Source organism: Vulpes lagopus, chromosome 2, assembly GCF_018345385.1.
Source record: "Vulpes lagopus strain Blue_001 chromosome 2, ASM1834538v1, whole genome shotgun sequence".
Classification (NCBI taxonomy): Eukaryota; Metazoa; Chordata; class Mammalia; order Carnivora; family Canidae; genus Vulpes; species Vulpes lagopus.
In genome coordinates this window covers 44342038-44360687 of record NC_054825.1, presented here as the reverse complement: position 1 = coordinate 44360687, position 18650 = coordinate 44342038, and the positions used below count along the sequence as shown (strand labels likewise).

At 55.2% G+C, this 18650-nt stretch overlaps 1 protein-coding gene across 2 annotated transcripts; it reads left to right on the top strand.

Annotated features, from left to right (window-relative positions):
* Nucleotides 1–13351: 13351 nt before the first annotated feature.
* On the top strand, nucleotides 13352–16459 carry ISLR (immunoglobulin superfamily containing leucine rich repeat). Of its 2 annotated transcripts, none has more exons than XM_041744405.1 (2): nucleotides 13352–13635; nucleotides 14433–16459. In XM_041744405.1, exon 2 carries the CDS (start codon nucleotides 14441–14443, stop codon nucleotides 15725–15727), a length of 1287 nt encoding a protein of 428 aa, XP_041600339.1. In that variant the 5' UTR covers nucleotides 13352–13635; nucleotides 14433–14440; the 3' UTR covers nucleotides 15728–16459. The 2 variants fall into 2 exon arrangements, with proteins under 2 accessions (XP_041600339.1, XP_041600338.1); XM_041744404.1 differs by lacking the exon at nucleotides 13352–13635 and adding an exon at nucleotides 13987–14232.
* The last annotated feature ends 2191 nt before the right edge of the window (nucleotides 16460–18650 follow it).

The window sequence follows — 18650 nt, the reverse complement described above, 5'->3', positions numbered from 1 at the left end:
CTTATCTGAAATCCAACTTCAATTTCACGAGTTCAAATTACCTCTGTTATAAAACCATTTTTTCCCAAGAGGAGAAGTTTAGCCTGTGAAGACGTTTGATGTGCTTCAAATATAAAATGAGGGCCATTTTAGACATGGAGAGCTTCCACGAAGAACTTAAGGATGTCAGGACCTGACTGACAAATAGTTGGCCTATTCAAACAAGCCTGTGAGCACAAAGAGGATGGGCATTTTCGGAGAGGTGGGAATTAATTCCTACAGGTGTAAGAAAAGCTACTACTGCTTAAGTGAAATCTTAAGTTTTCCCTGATCAAACACTTCGGTTGAGAGGATATTTAGCACGGTGTCATCACATTGAATGGACACGAGGAACACATGCGACGTGGGCTTGAGAAGAGCAGAGAGGATTTTACATTTGTCTCTGTTTGGGTTTACCAGGACGTGAAAGAAAAGGATATTCTAAAGGCTGCAGGAGATTCAGAGAACCGTTGCTGAACGAGGAAGCTGGAAGAGTAAAAAACCCACCTGCAGCTTAGTATGGAAGGAAACATATCATTGTCATTTCTCTCTTTCTTTTTTAAGATTGATTTATGTATTTATTTATGTATTTATTTATCTATTTATTTATTTATTTATTTATCCATGAGAGACACAGAGAGAGAGAGAGAGAGAGAGAGAGGCAGAGACACAGGCAGAGGGAGAAGCAGGCTCCATGCAGGGAGCCTGACATGGGACTCGATCCCAGGACCCTGGGGTCACACCCTGAGCCAAAGGCAGATGCTCAACCACTGAGCCACCCAGGTGCCCCCCACCCTTTTATAAAGATTTATTTATCTGAGAGAGGCAGAGCATCCTTGCGAGCGTGGGGAGGGGCAGAGGGAGAGGGAGACAAGCAGACTCCATGTTGCGACCAGGGCCCGACAGGGGGCTGGATCCCAGGACCCTGAGATCATGACTTGAGCCAAAATCAAGAGTCTTCCGCTTAACCAACTGAGCTACCCAGGCCCCACCTTGGTTTGTCTTTCTAAAAGTGGGTCATCCTGTTTGTCACTTAGCCTAATGCTTCTGAGAGTCACCCGCATCATGTATTTCAATAGATCTATTCTTTTTACTACTAAGGGTATTTTGTAGGATGGATATACTATTGTCATTTTTTTAAAATCTATTCACTAGCTGATGGACATTCTTGCTGTGCTTGGTTTTTGGTGATTATGTGCACATGCATGTAGGGCTCTGTATGAACGTACGTTTTTCTTTTTCTTGAGTAACTACCTTGGCGGAAATTGGTATGTTGGATGGTAAATGGATGTTTCACTTCGTGAGAAAGTCTCCAGGGCTCCGCGGTTTAGCGCCCCCTTCAGCCCCAGGCCTGATCCTGGGGTCCTGGGATCGAGTCCCACATCCGGCTTCCGGCACTGAGCCTGCTTCTCCCTCTGCCTGTGTGTGTGTGTCTCTCTGTGTGTGTGTCTCGCATGAGTAAATAAATAAAATCTTATAAAAGAGAGAGAGAGAAAGTCTCAAATTTCTAGTCTCAAATTTATTTCCAAGGAGGCTGTGCCATTTACATTCCCCCTACCAGCAATACGAGTTGCTCTACATCCTAAATAGCATTTGGTAATTTGAGTTTAATTTTTTTCCCCCTTTTCAGCCATTCTAATGTGTGTTTTTTAAAAATTCCACCGCAGCTATTTTGATGGACATTCACAACTGTCTCAAATGGAACTGAGACGAAAAGAAAACAGAAAGATAATTCTTCCTGTGAAGCTGGAGAATGGGACAGGTGTGGCGAGGGGCCTGGGAACGCACGTGACCCTGAGCATGTTCCGGGGAAGGAATCCGGTTTTGGCTGAGCTTAGTGTCAGGATGACCCAGACCCTCCCCTCCCCCAGAAGCTCACACCAGAACCCTGAAAGTTCCCAAGAGGGAGGAAGGAATAGAGGAGGGGAGGGGAGGGGAGATGCTTGCTCAAAGTCCATTCTCAGAGGGTGGCATTCATGCGAGCTCCATGAACTGCCCATCCATCCGCCTGGTCCCCTGCTCTGTCCAGAACCTGGCTCGCTGCCTGCCCCTTGACAGGAGCCCTTGGGACACAGCGGGATGAATGAGGGAGTATCACTAGACTGCCCGTCTTGCCACCTCTCCCCACTCCTTTGTGGATCTGGCCCTGGAGCAGCAACTCCACCTCCTGCCAGCTGGGAGAAAGCCCCTTCTGTTCCCCCCGAGGCCCAGTTTGTGGCCCATCTGGTCTCTTCCTCATACCCCTCACACCTACCCACCCCACTGCTCCTCCTCTGGGGCTGCTGACAAGCTGCCTAACAGCCCTCCCTGCGCCCTCACTTCTGATCTATCCTATCCTGCACCAGTGCCAAATTCATCATTCCCAGCCCTTCCTGGTAGCTTTGCATGCACACATCCCCGTTGGCCCTTCGGTGCCCACTGGAGAAAAGCCAGTGGGCAGTATGGCCCTGCTCCCATCCTACATCCCAGCTCCCACCAGCCCTCTGCAGGGCTGGGGATTTTGGTCAGCTTGCATCTTCATGTCTTCTATCTTTTTTCTGCTAACGCTACTTCCTGTCTAGCCTGTGAAGCCCCTCAATGGAATGAAAGAACTAAGGCTTGAGAATCAGACAGACATTGCAGGTCCCCTTATTTCCTAACCAAGGGACATTGACAGATTCTTTACCTTGAGCCTCAATGTCCTCTTCTCCAGGATGGGCAATAAAAATAACCTACGTTTCAGGTGGCTGTAAGGAGATGGAATGTATAAAGGGTCTCTGGCACGTAGTAGGTGTTTAAAGAATGGTAGATAATATTTTTGGTAATTTCTGCCTCGAATAAGAAAGAAAAAAGGGCTAAAAACAGGGATAATTAAGCCTTTTTTTTCTAATCCCCATCCAGCCAAAAGACTGGGGGAACACTTCCTTAAAAACATCAGAGGAACTGTCTGGAAGAAATAGAGTTTTAAGTATGGCTGCTGCTGCCTCTCAGAAAAGTGCCCTCACCCTGGCATTTAGGGTCTCCTCATCCACGGTAATAGCTCCCATACCCCAGAATTTGGTCAGTCAAGATGCTCCCCACTAGACCCTTCTACCCCCTTCCTACCCACTGGCTAGCCTTCCTCCTTGGGAAACAGATGAGCTAAAAGATCAAATGTACAATGGGAAGAATAGGGAGACCAGCCAGTGAAGAAGAACTCTCATTCTCCAGTGTAGGCAATACGGGTCATCTCATGTGTGAGCCTCACAAAGGAGGACGGTCAGGATAAGCCAATAGAATGTGGCTCTGGGGCACCTGGGTGGTTCAGTGATTGAGCTTCTGCCTTTGGCTCAGGTCATGATCCCAGGGTGCTAGGATCGATTCTGCATGAGGCTCTCCACAGGGAGCCTGCTTCTCCCTCTGCCTGTGTCTCTGCCTCTCTCTGTGTGTCTCTCATGAATAAGTAAATAAAATCTTTAAAAAAAAAATCAACAAAACAGAATGTGGTCCTGATTTCCTGATTAGGAGCTCCCTGAGGGCAGCCACTGAGCCAGGAATGTCCAGAGCAGCCACTGAGCCAGGAATGTCCAGCCACTGAGCCAGGAATGTCCACTGAGCCAGGAATGTCCAGAGCAGATGTCCATCAGAAAAGACAAATGATGGTTGGAGATCTTCCAAGAAGGGGACCTGAAAGCTTCTCCAAAGCAATGGGCCCCTTTGGAATAGAAGTTCCCCAGCATTGATAGTATTCTAGAAGGAACATTTATGATCATGCACTGGGGAAGAGCCTGAAGCTTCAAATAGGCTCTTTGATTAGATGTCCTCGCAAGCCCAGCTTCATTCTGAGTCCTGCAACTGAGAACGCTCTGGGGTTTTGAAAGCCTTTCAGCTGCTTGAAAAGCAAACATAAACAGAAGATGGTCATACGTCAATAGCAAGTAATTAAGGAAAGTTGGGGCCATAAATATGAGGCAATGTCAGTATAAGGAGATGTGTGCAAAGCTGGGTCATTTTTAGTATTTGGTGAAGGCATATTATTCTTTTGACAATAATAATAAAGACAGCAATTAGAAACTCCAGGAAAGTCAAAAGCTGCACAAAAAGACATGGCATACAAGCAAAATGCGCTTTGCCTTTGAGCAACTGGTGGAGTATGAAAAAGTTGAATACATTTGACTTTGATGTGTTCTTAGTCACCTTTTGTGTAGCTTGGGCATCATGACATGAGATCAAAGGACAGGAAATGTAATCTTTAGGTACATACTCCTGGGCTCAGTACTCACACAGGCATGAGAATGTAATATTGGTTTGTCACTTTTTTTTAACTTTTAAAATCAATATATGGCCAAAACGCAACTGTTGAAACAACTTCAAAAGTGCTTAAACACTATCACCTCTGAAATATAAAGGTAAGGCTATTACAGAGAGGCTAAGAGTTGGGGGAAGAAGAAAGATGGGAGTGGAAGATTTCTCATGTTCATACATAGTCATTAAATAGCATCTCCACTCTACAGAGGAGGAAGTAAGGGGCATTGTTTAAAGCACAAATGTCACCAATAGGGGAACCAAGAATATTTTAACTAGCAAAAAACGGAAGGAGGAAGGGAGGGAAGAACAGGAGCACGTAAGTGAGCTTAAAGCTTATTTTGTAGATGCATGTGTTAGTTTCCTAGGTTTGTCATAATAAAGTACCAAAACCCGGTGACTTAACAGAAACGGATTCCTCTTTAAAGGTCCTGCTTCCAAATGAGATCACATTCTGAGGTACTGGGGCGGGGAGTGGTTAGGACCTCAACATACCTTTTGTTTTTTAAAGATTGATTTATTGATTTATTGATTTGAAAGAGAGAGAGAGAGCACAAGTGGGAGGTGGAGACAGGAAGAGAGAAGGGGAGACAATCTCAAGCAGATTCCTTACTGAGCGCAGAGCCCAATGTGGGGCTTGATCCCATGACCCTGAGATCACATCCTGAGCCAAAACCAAGAGTTGGACACTCAACTGACTGGACCACCCAGGAGCCCCTCTACATACTTTTTTAAAGGAATGCAATCCAACCCATAATAGGGAGTCATTAGTCATAATAGGGAGATATTGTCTAAAGTTTCCACACTAAGACATGGTCGTCTGTGCACGTAATTTAGACTTATGCGGGTAAATATCACTTCACTCCCGGAACCCCATGCTTTAGAAGGCTCTGCTCTGACTCTCCTTTGGCCCAGAGTTTCCAGATTTAGTAGAATTTTAGACAAACAAGGAATAGGGCTTTCTGTTTATTTACTTGTTCTTAGAATGAATATGTCCCATGTAATATTTGGGACGTGCTTATATAAAAAATTATTGTTCTTTATCTGAAATTCAAATTCAACTGGGTGTTCTGATTCTTATCTGGCAACCTGGCAATTTCCCAAGGCATCTTTCTACCTAGAGCTTACATCCTGCTTCTGGACCAGCCTTTGAGGATCTGAGACCCTGGAATTCTCTGCCTAAATGAAATGGCCTGAGCGTGTTTCCAGGGCCTCTGTAAGCCTATCACCCTGACCACTCCTCCCCAGAGAGGACTATACCAAGGCATGTGCTTCCCTAGGCCCAAGTCAGTTTGAGGGAGGTTGGGGACGTGGACAGACCTTGACTGTGAAGACTGAGGTGTCTACCTACCTACCTGCCTACCTACCTACCTGCCTACCTGCCTGTATGCACAGCACCCTGCATGCTGCATGATGGAGCTGGAGGTGGGAAGAGAAATAGGACAGCTGCAGGTTGAGAGCTGGAGGCTAGGGGCTGCCCGTCTAGCTCGGGTGAGGGCCTCGGAGAAGTCCAAGAGTTTGGCTTTCAAATGGCTATGAGGGACATTTGTCAAGGCAGAAGAAAAAACACATTGCAGTTTGTAGGGTTTATAACTTTTAAATATTTAGACATATGGTATGTGTGCCTCCCAATGTCCTTTACCCCAGGCCCTGCAAACGTTAGGGGCAAGGCCTGATGTGCGGCCACAGCGGAACTAAAAACAGAAACCAAACTGCTGACTCTGGGGAATGGATTGGGGGAAAGGAGAGAGGGGAGTCTGATTTCCTGTGTTAACATTTGCATTCTTTACTTTGTTTTGAAAGTTATTCAAGTTCCCAACCCTTCCCCAGAGTCTTCCTGACCCCGACTCTCACCTCTCTTCTAGGAGCTTCTATAACCCTCACTGGCTGTGCAACATTCTATCCGGCCCGGACTGCTCTCCCAGAGGCCTCTGCAGCCATGTCCCCTCCCCAGGCAGACTGGCCGCCTGTCTCCTCTTGTTGTCTCCCCCAAGAGTGGCCGAGGGCTGAGGTTAGCATGGCCGGTTGGGTACCCTGCCTGCGGTCAGCAGCCCCGGCTGGAGATCCTCCCATGCCTCTGTCTCTAGGGGGGCCTCGCACCTGAACCCCTAGTCAAGGCGCTCAGGGCTGGGAAAGCCAGGGTCCCTGTCTGCAGCCTCTTCCTGGTTGGTGGCGAGGAGCAGTGTGGCAGGGAAGCCTCGCTGCGGCCTGCCTGTTGATGAGAAGCAGTGACCGCTGTGCCAGATGCCTGTGCTGTCAGTGAAAGGCTCAGCCTTGCTCCCCGCTGTCCCCAGTCTCTGCCACTCCTGTTCTCTTCATGGCTCAGTCTCTGCCTCCTTCCCCCTGCCCCCCGCCCTGTCTCCCCATTTCTCCTCTGGGCTCTCACTGCATCGCTCTCTTGCCCTCTGCCCACTGCTTCACTTCCACTTTCGCTACGGGCCACAGGGGCACTGCCACCCTCCCATTCCACACCCCAGGCCCCACTTCACCTGCTGGGTTACACCACCCCCTCCCTCACCCCCCACACCTGCACCCACATCCAGTCCTGGTCTTTCAGGCTACCAGATGGTCCTCGGCTCAGGCCCAGCGCCCCACAGTTAACGTAGGGCCTGGAATCCGGACCCTGTAACTCTGTCCAAGTGTCATAGAACCTCAATTCAAACACTCTCATTCATGCCGCACCCCATCCTACCCCCAGCCTTTGGGAGGGGCGGGGGTGGAAAACTGGAATCTGCTCTGTGCCCTGGGCTATGGCCAAGGTCTGGATTCCTGGAAATTGTGGGATCGGCCTGGGGAAGAACAAAAATAATTCTCATGAAATATGCCCCAGTTAGTGCTGCTGCTAAAAACAGCTCCACAGACTAGGGGAAGGTCAGGAGAGGGCAGCAAGGATGGTGCCAGGAGGAGGACCAGAAATACTGGCTGGAGAGGGGCCAGGGAGAGGGAGGTCAGGGCCACATAGAAGGGAGGAGGTGGCGGTTCCCCCAGCAGGAGGCGGACAGGCCAGGGGCAGAGGCTTCCTGCTGGATGCACCAAGGCCATTCTTCATCCATCCTTTCAACAGCAATTTATTGAGCACTTACTCAGAACCAAGTGCCCACCCACATGGAGCTCACTCTCAGATTGGGAGGATGGACGACAAACGCTCCCAGATATGTCCGCGGTAGATCTTTCTTTGGGAGAGGGAGACCGAGACTGACCAGGCCTTTTTTTTTTTTTTTTTTTTAATAAGCTGGTCCAGGAAGGCCCTTCCAGGAAGCTGGCATTTGAACAAAGGCTCCAAAGACAAGAGAGAGGGAACTCTTCGAATACATAGGGACAGAGTCTAGTTCGAGAGAAGAGCAACAGGGATGACCCCAAGGAGGGAGCAGCTGAAGGGTGGGCCGGATACTGGGAGCTGGGCAGCGATGAGGCTGGAGACGGAGCCAGGGGCAGACCACTGAGGCACATCCAGGTTTCCAAGGTGGGGGGGACTGTGAGCCTCACATCTGTGTGACAGGGAGGGGTGTGCAGAGAGGAAAGGGGAGAGCGGGAAAGGGAATGGGTGGGAGTGAGGCATCTGCTGGGGGTCAGCTTGGGGCCAGGCCGCCTCTGCCCGGGCTGGGCCTCTGGGTGGCAGAGGATGCAGGGGAGAAGGTCCCATCAGGTGCACTCGTGAGCTCATGCACTCTCCACCCCTGGACCCACACGTGAGCCACACTCACCATCACATACGCAAACCCGGCAAGGCTCTCATGTGCATGAGTAGGATTGATTGCATGTGAACACACACACACTCACACACACACACACACACACACACTCACACACACACGCGCACGCGCAGACTCATCATTCATTAGAATATCAGGGCTCGGGTCGCCTGGGCGGCTCAAGGGTTGAGCATCCGCCTTTGGCCCAGGGTATGATCCTGGGGTCCCGGGATCGAGTTCCCCGTCGGGCTCCCCGCATGGAGCCTGCTTCTCCCTCTGCCTGTGTCTCTGCCTCTCTCTGTGTCTCTCATGAATAAATAAATAAAATCTTAAAAAAATAAACATATCAGGGCTCTAGGACATTAGATCTTCTCATCCAACTCCCACACAGGACAGAGAAACCAAGGCCCAGAAAAGGAAGGGACTTTCTCGAATCCTGTGAGCTGGTGGTGTGGGCAGACCTCGATGCCCTCCGCAAGCACATGCATGCACATGCACCCACAGCCCACGCAGACTTCCCCCAACGGCCTTGGCTAGTCAAGGGCGCAGGCCTCTCCCTCCCAGGAGAGCTCCGGGGAGCTGGAACCCCTTCTGCCTGGAGCTGCTGAGCTTCCGGCCACCTAAGCAGGGTGGCGGGGGGTCACTGGGGTGGACACGGCCCTGCCGGGCAGCGTGCTGACCCCAGCCCCCAGCGCAGCGGACACCCACTGGCCCCTCCGGCCCGGAGCCGGCTCCAGGCCCGCTGCACCCTCTCTCCCCAACCCCCGTCTGCATCTCGCACCCTCTCCCTGCCTCAGGTCCAGCCCTAGCCGTGCCCGCACCTCTGCTTTCTCGCCCTCGTCTCTGCGTCTCAGTGTCTCCAGGCCTCTGTCTGCGGGGCTCTGTCCTTCTCCCTCTGTTTTTCTCTGTCTCTTTGGGATCTGTTTTAACTTTCCAGGAAAAGCTGGAGTGGCCTGGCCAGCAGCCCCTGGTAAGCGGGAGCGAGGCTTCCTGGGGGTGAGGGGTTGCGGGCTCACAGCAGAGGCAGCAGCGCCCTGGGAGGGGGCAGAGGAATGGGAGGAGGAGGGGCTGGCCTCTGCCGAGGGCATGGGGTGCACAATGGGGCACAGGAGAGAAAATCCCTGTGGGAACAAGTGAGAACCGCCCCACTCGGTGACCAGTCACGCCAGGGACTGTCAGGATTTTAGTGCCAAGAGTCTGTCATCGCAGAACACGCCTCAATCCTAGGCAAACTGGGACAGCTGGTCACTCTCTGATAACTAGTGAGGTCTGCAAGAGCCAGGGCTGGGGTGGGAAGGAAGGACTCCCAAACCTGTGCCCCCCAGTTCTGCCTTCCACGGCTGAGGGGCTGCTGAGGACCCAGGGGGGTGGAGGGATGGCAGGGTCTGAGAAGGGCTCTCCAGGCCTGGGGGCCCTGAGGCCAGCTCAGAGGAGGCCGGGACAGGGGAGATGGTAGCACAGGAGGAGGTAGGGGAGCCAACCTCAGGCTTGTCTCCTGCCTAGTCAATCATGTTATCTCCTATGGGATGGGGTTTTCAGGAAGAACTTTAAGCCTCTGACAGCCACGGGGAGATGCAAGGGGCTCCCTAGTACATAATAAGCCCCCATCCTTGAAGGTGTATGAACAACTGGGAGCTGCACCACCACCACTCAGGTCTACAGGGGTGCTCTTGTGTGACCCACTGTGAAGCACCTTGGAGGGTCAGATGGGTTTGGCTAAGGCCCACTTGGCCATGGTGGCCCTTGTGCTATTGTCCTTCCTGGTGGAGGTGGGGCATGGCTACACCCTGGACAGTGGGCAAGAGCTGTCAGTGCCCAATGTGTGTGGACCCAGTTCTGCCTGGGTAGGCAGCTCCCTGTTACTTTTTCTGCCTTTAGCACCCCCTGGCCGTTCCACAGTGAGGTGCTGAGGGCAGACTAGTGTTCAGCTGTCATCAGGCCTTCATGATGGGGAATGGCCATGATGGGGAATGGGGGTTCAAGGGCTCCCCTCCTTCAGGAAGGCTGCTGACATACTCAACCACCCAAGAGTGTGGCTCTCCCACGTTGTGTGAAATATTCTTAAAATGTCCTGTCCTAAGGCACCGAGTGACCCCAGGCACAGCCCTGTCCCAGGCTGGACCCTGAGTGCCTCTCCCTAAGATGAGGAGGTAGAGAAAGTGACCTCTACAGTATCATTTCTGGCATTTGATGGCCACCCCATTCACCCATTCATCAAGTCAAGAAATAGTTATTAAACATCTCTGTGCCCGGGATTACCAGCAACCGGGAGGATAAGACGTCTGCCTTCAACAGGCTTTCTCTCTGGTGGAGGGCTCTCACATTAAACATGTGTGAAAACATTTCTGCCAAGTGAATTAACTGAGGAGAGCTCTCACAGGAGAGACAGAGTCCCAAACCAGCCAGCCAACAAGGAAACAGGCAGTGCAGACAGAAGGAAGCCTGAACAGAAAAAAAAAGAGAGAGAGAGCTATTACTATCTTCGCAGAAATAAAATATAGTATCCCTGAAACAAGAACAGGGTACAGCATGCTTTAAAGAGAACATTCAGCAAATAAAAAGGAATCTCTGAAATTAAAAATTTATGTACCACTCTATGAGAAGGGTGGAATGGTGACACAGGGGAGACCTCCCTGAAATAGCGACAGGAAGATACACAGAGGTGACGAAGGAGGGGAGAGATGAGGAAGTGAGGGGTCCCTCCAGGAAGCATGACACCTGGCTAACTGGGGTTCCAGAGAGAACAGAGACAGGGGAGGTCAGGAAACCACAGGCTTTCCCGGAGCTGGAGAACAGCTTGGTGGATTATCAGAAGCCGGAGATACAGCGGGTCCTATGGGCTGCCAGAAAGACAAAGCCCAGGTGGCCCGCACAGAATCGACGCCCCAGCAGCGGTGCAGCCCCCACACCATCCCTGTAAGCACCAGCAAAGCATCGGCTTTGAAGGGAGGGCGTCCAGTAAAGTTCTGGGGTGCAGAGCTCCAGCTGGAGTTCTATCCCCAGCCCAACTATCACTGGGTGGGGGGAGGGGCGGCACCAGAGTCTCCAGACAGGCGGCTCTCCCAACACCCCTCCCATGCACCTTTTCTGCAAGGCGTTGGAGGGTGGGTTCTGCCAAAGTGAGCATGGGATCAGGAAGCAAGAGGTCCAGGCCCCGAGAGCTGAGTAACGGACCCCCCGGACCCCCGAGCAATGGAGGTGGGCCACCCGCTGTGCCTGCAGCCCGGCCACCCTTCAGGTGCACTGGGTAGGAGAGGTCAGAGGCCTCAGGGAGGATCCTCCAAGGCAAAGCTGATAGAGGACCGCATGTGTTTACTCATACTGAGAGATTTACCAAGCTCAAGGAGAGTGGGGAAATGAAATGGTGATAAGTATTAAAAAGATAAATAAATAAAACTAAAAACAAGCCTCCCTCTCTCAAGAAAAACTAGGGAGAAAAAAAAAAAAGAAAAAAGAAAGAAAAGGAAAACCAGGGAGGCCCATGAGGACAATTAATGGGGGAGCCTGCTTTAGTTTTGGCGGGCTCAGAAGGCGCTGCTCTGATGAGATGTTTGACGGAAGCCTGAAATGCTGGCAGGTGCCCGCCACAGCAGGGGGTCTGTGGGCTGTGGAGGATCTTCACACTCTGGGCCGGGTGGAGACCGTGGAGGTGGCACGGCCCTCGCATGAGCCAGGTGGTGTAGGGGCTGCACAGAAGCACAGGGAAGCCCCTTTCACCAGGAAACCCTCCGTGACTGGTATTGAGGTTGCCGAGTTCTCCTTTGCAGCATGATGGACTCTGGGTGTGCGTGCTTCCAGCCTCTAGTGGAGCCACCGAGCTCAGGGCTTTCTCCCCACTTGCCCAGCACAACAACGACGATGCCAGACAAGGCTTCACCCGCAGTGGGACGGAACTCAGACTGCCAGAACCTTCTCAGGATCAGACTGCGGGGTTTTTCAGGGGGTATACTGTCCTTGCCCGGACTTCTGCAGCCTCACTTGGTGATGGGAATGAGGGTGGGTGGACACTGTCTTTGGCCCTCCCAGGACGGTAAGTTGAGTCCTGAGCAGGATTCAGTCCGGTATACAGATGGAAGGGAAAGGAAGGTTGGGGGGCGAGGGGGCTGAGGGGACGTGAGCAGGCTTAAGGTGTGGAGGGTAAAAGGATCCAGTCTACAAAGTGCTTTTCGGGGGCTCTCCCACCGTCTGGCTTCTCTTGCAGCTCTCTTGTTCTGGGCCGCCTTCTCCTCCCCGTTCCCACTCCTCTGGGCCCTCCTGTTTGGAGGAAGAGGTCAGATGCCCTCACCCTGGAGACATATGTCCCTTCCACACACAGCTAGCGTTGGGACAGTGGAGCCCAGAGAGCAGAGCCGCCTCCACAGACATCCAGCACCAGCGGTGGCATTTCAAGCACTGTGGGAGGACACAGAGAGAATATTCTGGAAGGAGAGAGACCCTCAACCTCACCCCGGCCTCTCAGGTGGGCCATCCTGGGTAACAAACTGTCTCTGTGAGCCTGGGTATCTCAGATTCCTGGCCGGGGAAACTGGAGGCTGACCCGTCCCTGTCCTGAGTTTTGGGCCACAGGGTTCGGAGCCTCGTCACCCCTCTGCCTGCTTCCCCGACCCTGCCCCTCCCGGCACAGCGGGGAGCCCAGTTTGGCCCCTGGGCACCCGGGGACTCCCTGGACAACCTGTGTCTACAGCCGCCTCTCCTTGGAGCCAGCAGGCAGGCCTGACACAGACAAGGAAGCTGTTTTCTTACAAAAATGGGACTAACATTTTGGCTTCTTACTGAGGTGTGGGAGCCTGGCAGGTTTTTCACACACTTTGGCCTTCTCAGCTTCTCATTGAGACACACCATCACCCACACAGACACGTGGACACAAAGACCCACACTTCTACACGCAGACACACCCCCCATCCACACACAGACTCGCACACACCGGGACAAACGCAGAGACGGCGCACAAAGGCACAGTCTCACGCCTACGCAAACACACGTTCAAACGTTTCCCAAACACACAGATTCACACACATGGTCTCACGCCTCCGTTCCGCACAAACATACAAACTCACCCCCACACAGAAATGTCACACACGTGTGCCTACACAAGCACTTCTCCGGCCCCAGCCTGGCCGAGACACTCCCCGCCCTGCAACCCCGTGCATTCTCTTATTCGAAGTGGGGTTCAGAGTGTCCCGCCTTCCAGGAGATTCATTCTTATGCTTCGCTCCGTAAAAAGTCTTCTAGCCCCATCTTCTCCTGGGTCCTGTCCAGCTAGTGCTGTGTCTTTAAGGAAGTTGAAGCTGCTAAAAGTGAGTGAGAGAGAGGGAAAAAAAAGAAAAAAAAAATTGGCATCTTTTCCCTCTCAAGTTTCTGGTGTCACTTATGAAACACGGGTCCTCGCTGCTGCAGAGCAGCAGTTGTTTTGCTAGAAGGAGGGAGTGTCCGGGCCGCCTGGGCTCCCTTCCTGCAGCCTCCTCTCGGCGGCGAGGCCCCAGGCACCCTGTCTGGGGAAGGGCGGGCACGGTTGGGGGCCCCTGCCCCTGCCGCGGCCTCCTGTCCTCCCTCGGGCACCCGTGGCCCTGCGGCCTCCCCGGGGCCAACTCGGTCCTTTGTTGCTCTTTGGTTCCACCGTAGAAGACAGTCGTCCACTTGGCTAGGAAAGACTAGTTTGAAGGTAAGCCAGCTGGAAGGCGGGAGGCCTGCTGGGCCCTGGAGCTGGACGGCCCGGTGCTTCCCCGTTGGGTCGGGGTGCTGGGGATGATCCCTTGTTTGGATCTGTGCACGGGGCATCTGCCCCGCCAGCAACCGCATCCCCGGAAACCCCAACAGCGTTTGGGCTGAGCCACTGGCCTCGCCCAAGCCAGTGGAGAGGTCCTGGCGGGGGTTTATTTAGGCAGCTGCCCGTGCAGCTTGAACAGAACAGGCCACGGGTCTGACTCCGTAGAAAGGGTTTGGTGTCTGCTGTGGTCAGAGCCTGTAGGACGGGATGGGGCGGACGGGGTGGATGGGGGCGGCATGCACTGCACAAGGGGCCTTGTCTGGGCCAGGGCAAAGCATACCTATGGGGGGCTCTGGTGGGAGGCGCCGTGGCCAGGATGTGGGAGGGCAGGAGGGAGGTTCCCAGAGTGCTGGGGGAGGGGGCCGCTGAGAGCGGATTTCAAGTCATAAAGTCAGCTCAGAGCTGGGGAGCGGGCGAGGCAGGGAGAGCTCTCTGCTTGGAGGAGGAGCTGGGGTCCGTCTTCGCTCGCCTCTCCTGGCTGCATGACCTCGGGCAAGTCCTGGCCCTTCTCTGGGTCTCGGTGTCCCCTTCTGTAGAATGGCCTGTGGGCTAGGTGGTGTTGGGGCTTAGCTGGATTTCTGGGGGGCAGGGCCTTCCGATGGGGAAGAGCTCTGGCTGACTGGGGTCCCGAGAGGGCCGAGCGCCTTGCACGGGTCCTTCGGGTCACCTTGGCGGCATGTCCTTCTCTGCAGGAGGTAGGATGCCGGAGCTGAGGCTGCTGTGCTGGGCGCTCCTCCTGGGCCTGGCGCGGGCCTGCCCCGAGCCCTGCGACTGTGGAGAGAAGTACGGCTTCCAGATCGCGGACTGCGCCTACCGTGACCTGGAGGCTGTGCCACCAGGCTTCCCGGCCAATGTGACCACGCTGAGCCTGTCAGCCAACAGGCTGCCGAGCCTGCCAGAGGGGGCCTTCAGAGAGGTGCCCCTGCTGCAGTCGCTGTGGCTGGCACACAACGAGATCCGCGCGGTGGCCGCCGGCGCCCTGGCCCCTCTGGGCCACCTCAAGAGCCTGGACCTCAGCCACAACCTCCTCTCTGACTTCGCCTGGAGCGACCTGCACAACCTCAGTGCCCTCCAGTTGCTCAAGATGGACAGCAACGAGCTGACCTTCATCCCCCGGGATGCCTTCCGCAGCCTGCGTGCCCTGCGCTCCCTGCAGCTCAACCACAACCGCCTGCACACGCTGGCTGAGGGCATCTTCACGCCGCTCACCGCGCTGTCCCACCTGCAGATCAACGACAACCCCTTCGACTGCACCTGTGGCATCGTGTGGTTCAAGACCTGGGCCCTGACCGCGGCTGTGTCCATCCCGGAGCAGGACAACATCACTTGCACCTCGCCCCACGTCCTCAAGGGCACACCGCTGAGCCGCCTGCTGCCGCTGCCCTGCTCGGCGCCCTCGGTGCAGCTCACCTACCAGCCCAGCCAGGACGGGGCTGAGCTGCGGCCTGGCTTCGTGTTGGCCCTGCACTGCGACGTGGATGGGCAGCCGGCACCCCAGCTCCACTGGCACATCCAGACGCCCGGCGGCACCGTGGAGATCGCCAGCCCCAACGTGGGTGCCGATGGGCGCGCCCTGCCCGGCGCCCCCGCGGCCAGCAGCCGGCCGCGCTTCCAGGCCTTTGCCAACGGCAGCCTGCTCATCCCTGACTTTGGCAAGCCGGAGGAGGGCACCTACAGCTGCCTGGCCACCAACGAGCTGGGCAGCGCGGAGAGCTCAGTGAACGTGGCCCTGGCCACACCGGGCGAGGGTGGCGAGGATGTGCTGGGGCGCAGGTTCCATGGCAAAGCAGCCGAGGGGAAGGGCTGCTACACGGTTGACAACGAGGTGCAGCCCTCAGGCCCAGAGGACAACGTTGTCATCATCTACCTCAGCCGCGCCAGGGTGCCTGAGGCTGCAGCAGCAGGAGAAGGGGTCCCTGGGCAGCAGCCCCTGGGCCTGCTCCTCCTAGGCCAGAGCCTCCTCCTCTTCCTCCTCACTTCCTTCTAGCCTCCCCCCACCCGCCCTGCCCTGGGCCGGCTGGAGCAACCCCAGGGCCTCCCTGATTCCCGCCCCCGCCCACCCCGACACTGTGTCGAGGGGCCTGAGGATGGCAACTCCCAAGGCCTGCGTGGGGGCCTCCACGTCTTCCTACCTCCCTTCTCGTCTCTCCTGGAACGCTCACCACCCCCAACTTCTAAACTTGCTCAAAGCTAGTGACTAGAACCGAATTTGATTCCGTACTCACCGTCTACGGTGCTGTTTGCTGCTAACCACACTGCCCATGCTCCCCGAGCGGGGCGGCCTGCCAGCAGGGCTATGCCTGACCGACCGGGTGAAGCCTCACTGATGGAATTCCGGGCGCTGGGACCCACGAGCTGGCAAAGGCTGGGGCCCCGGGGCTGGGGCTGGGGGCTTGGCGGGGAGGTGGCCCAAAGCAGACAGGGCGTAGGAGAGAGGACTAGGGTCTAGGGGCAGTGGCTGGCATGGCTCTGGGCTCTTGGTGACCTGCTTAAGCTCCTGCTGCCTCTTGGCATTCTCTGATGGTTTGGGGGCTCGGGAATCTGTGCCCTCATCTCAGACAGGACTGGAGGATCCAGGACGGCCTTCAACTTCTCCCGCTCTGTGCCCCTCCACCCCGGACACCTGTCCTGCCTTTCTCTCCAAGTATGCATCTGTAGCCTGCCCCTCCACAGAGGCTAGCCAGCCCGGGGCGGCCGAGAAATAAACAGCATTTCTGATGCTCTCTTGTGACTGCCTGGCATTTTGTCTGAATCGAGGACCCCTCCCTCGATTGGGTCCCCAGTTGGGGATAGGATAGGGAACTGGAGAATCAGGAAGGCCAACCTGCCCGTCAACATGCAAAGGGGCCTGTGAGGCACACCCAGACTGCGAGGAGCCAGCGAGGAGCCCGTGGTTCAGGGGCCGGGCCTCAAGCAGAGCCGCAGGTGTTCCCTGTCTTTCAACTGGCCCAGGGACAAGTGGGGGTGCGGGCTTGATAACCATCACAGAGCTTCCCTAGGATCCTGCTGGCCCCGAGCAGTGCTTTCTGCCAGCAATGGCCTAAGGGCGCATGGGGTCTGGGGGGCACGGAGGATGGAAGCACCCGGATTGTGGCCCCTCTTCGCAGTCCTGCTCCTGGGAGAGACGTTAGGGAATGGAGAGGAAATGAGGAACAGACAAGGCAAGATGGAGAAGAAAGAGAAAGGAGGAGGTGAGGACACAGGCCAGGGGAGAGAGAGAAAGACCCAGGGATTGAGGATGAGAGCATCCTGGAGGGGGATGATGGAGATGATTAGTGCTTTCCAGGAGAAGAAACGGTATTCCTGGAGGGAAGTCATTCGTGGGAGTCTTCCCCACACAGCAGGTGGATCAGCGACTGACTTGGGGGGTGGTGAGGGCCCAGCAGAAAGCCGCAGGTCTCTCAGAGTGGGGAGCACGTGGAAATGGAGACAGAACCTGGAGACTGATCCCCAGATGTGTGTCGAGTCAGAGATGGATCTCCACCCCCATCCCTTTCCAGACCGAAGGGTGCTACACAGAGGGACAGGACCCCCATGCAAGAGGCTCTGCGGCCTCCCGAGCTCTGTACTCAGGACCGCTGAGGCCGGCAAAGTGGAGGCAGGGATGCCCAGGAGCCTGGGAGGCAACTGTGAGTCTTGGAGGCTGGCTGGCTCCCCTTCCCAGTCCTCCTGGTCCACACGCAGCACCTCCCCAGACCCCTCCCCCTGAGGTCACCAGCAGCGCACATCAAGGACGACTGCGCACCTGGTGGGAAGCAGCAGGCGGGAGCCAAGTCCCCTGTGCTGTGCCACCTTGGGCAAATGGCTGTCCATTTCTGGGCTGCGGTGTCCTCAGAAAACAAAGGACTGGTGGGATGCTTAAGGGTCTGACTGACTCTGATTATCTAAGGCTTGACATCCTCATCCTCACCCACCTTGGACCCCTGACATCTCTGGCTGCATTCACCCCACGCAGCTTGTCTTCAGGAAGTGGGGCCTGGGCCTAAGACCTGAGTCGGGCCAGCTGGGGAACAGCCGAGCTCTGAAAGAACTAGCTAGTCCCCTGATTGAAAGTCATCGCGGCGCCCCAGCCCTCGGGGTGAAGCCCAGATCCCCCAGCCTGCCATTCATCGCCCCTGCCTGGTTCTCTGCAGTCACCCACTACTCCATGCTCTCCCGGACCCGCTAATTAATTTCTCCCTCAGTGGTCTGTGATGTGTTCCCCTCCGCACCTTTCCCTGCGTTGTTCCTTTGGTCTGGACACCCTTTCTCTCCTTCTTACTTGGCTAAGTCGGCTCAAGTACCTCCAGTAAGCCTTCCTGGATGCCACACCCACTGGCTCCGAATGTGGATGAGGTCCCGTCCTCTGACTCACACAGCTCCGGGTGTCCAGTGTCCCAGCCTGATCACACTCTATTGTGTCTGTTTCCTTGTTAAAGGCAGAGACCCAGTTGGTCTTCTCATCCCTGTGACCCTGTCGGACACCAACGTAGGGCCAGGAAGGCATTTCTCAATGGACTGCGGTGGGATCAGAGCCTGCCCTCTTTGCCCTCCTCACGGGCAGCCTCCCAGGTGGGTGTGAGCTCCCTGACCCCACCCCTAGCTTCATGGGTATTTGCAGCTGTAGTGGGGATGAAGGCCATGTGGGCGAGGAGAGCGGTCGTTCTCCACTAATTGTGCAGACATTCCTCAAGAGCCCACTGACCCAGGTCTGTGGAGTGGCCACGCTTTCCCCACTCTCTGTAGCCCCCAGGCCCACTGTGGACCCCATACCCTCAGGCATACATCCTCCACCTCTACCAGTTCCCAGCAAAGGCAGGGACCCCCCCTTCCTCCCAGCTGCCTTTCCCTGCTACGCACAGGGCCTACTCCTTTTGGGACAGCTCTGTGCTGTGCCTCCCCACCACCTCCACATCTTTATTATAATGCTT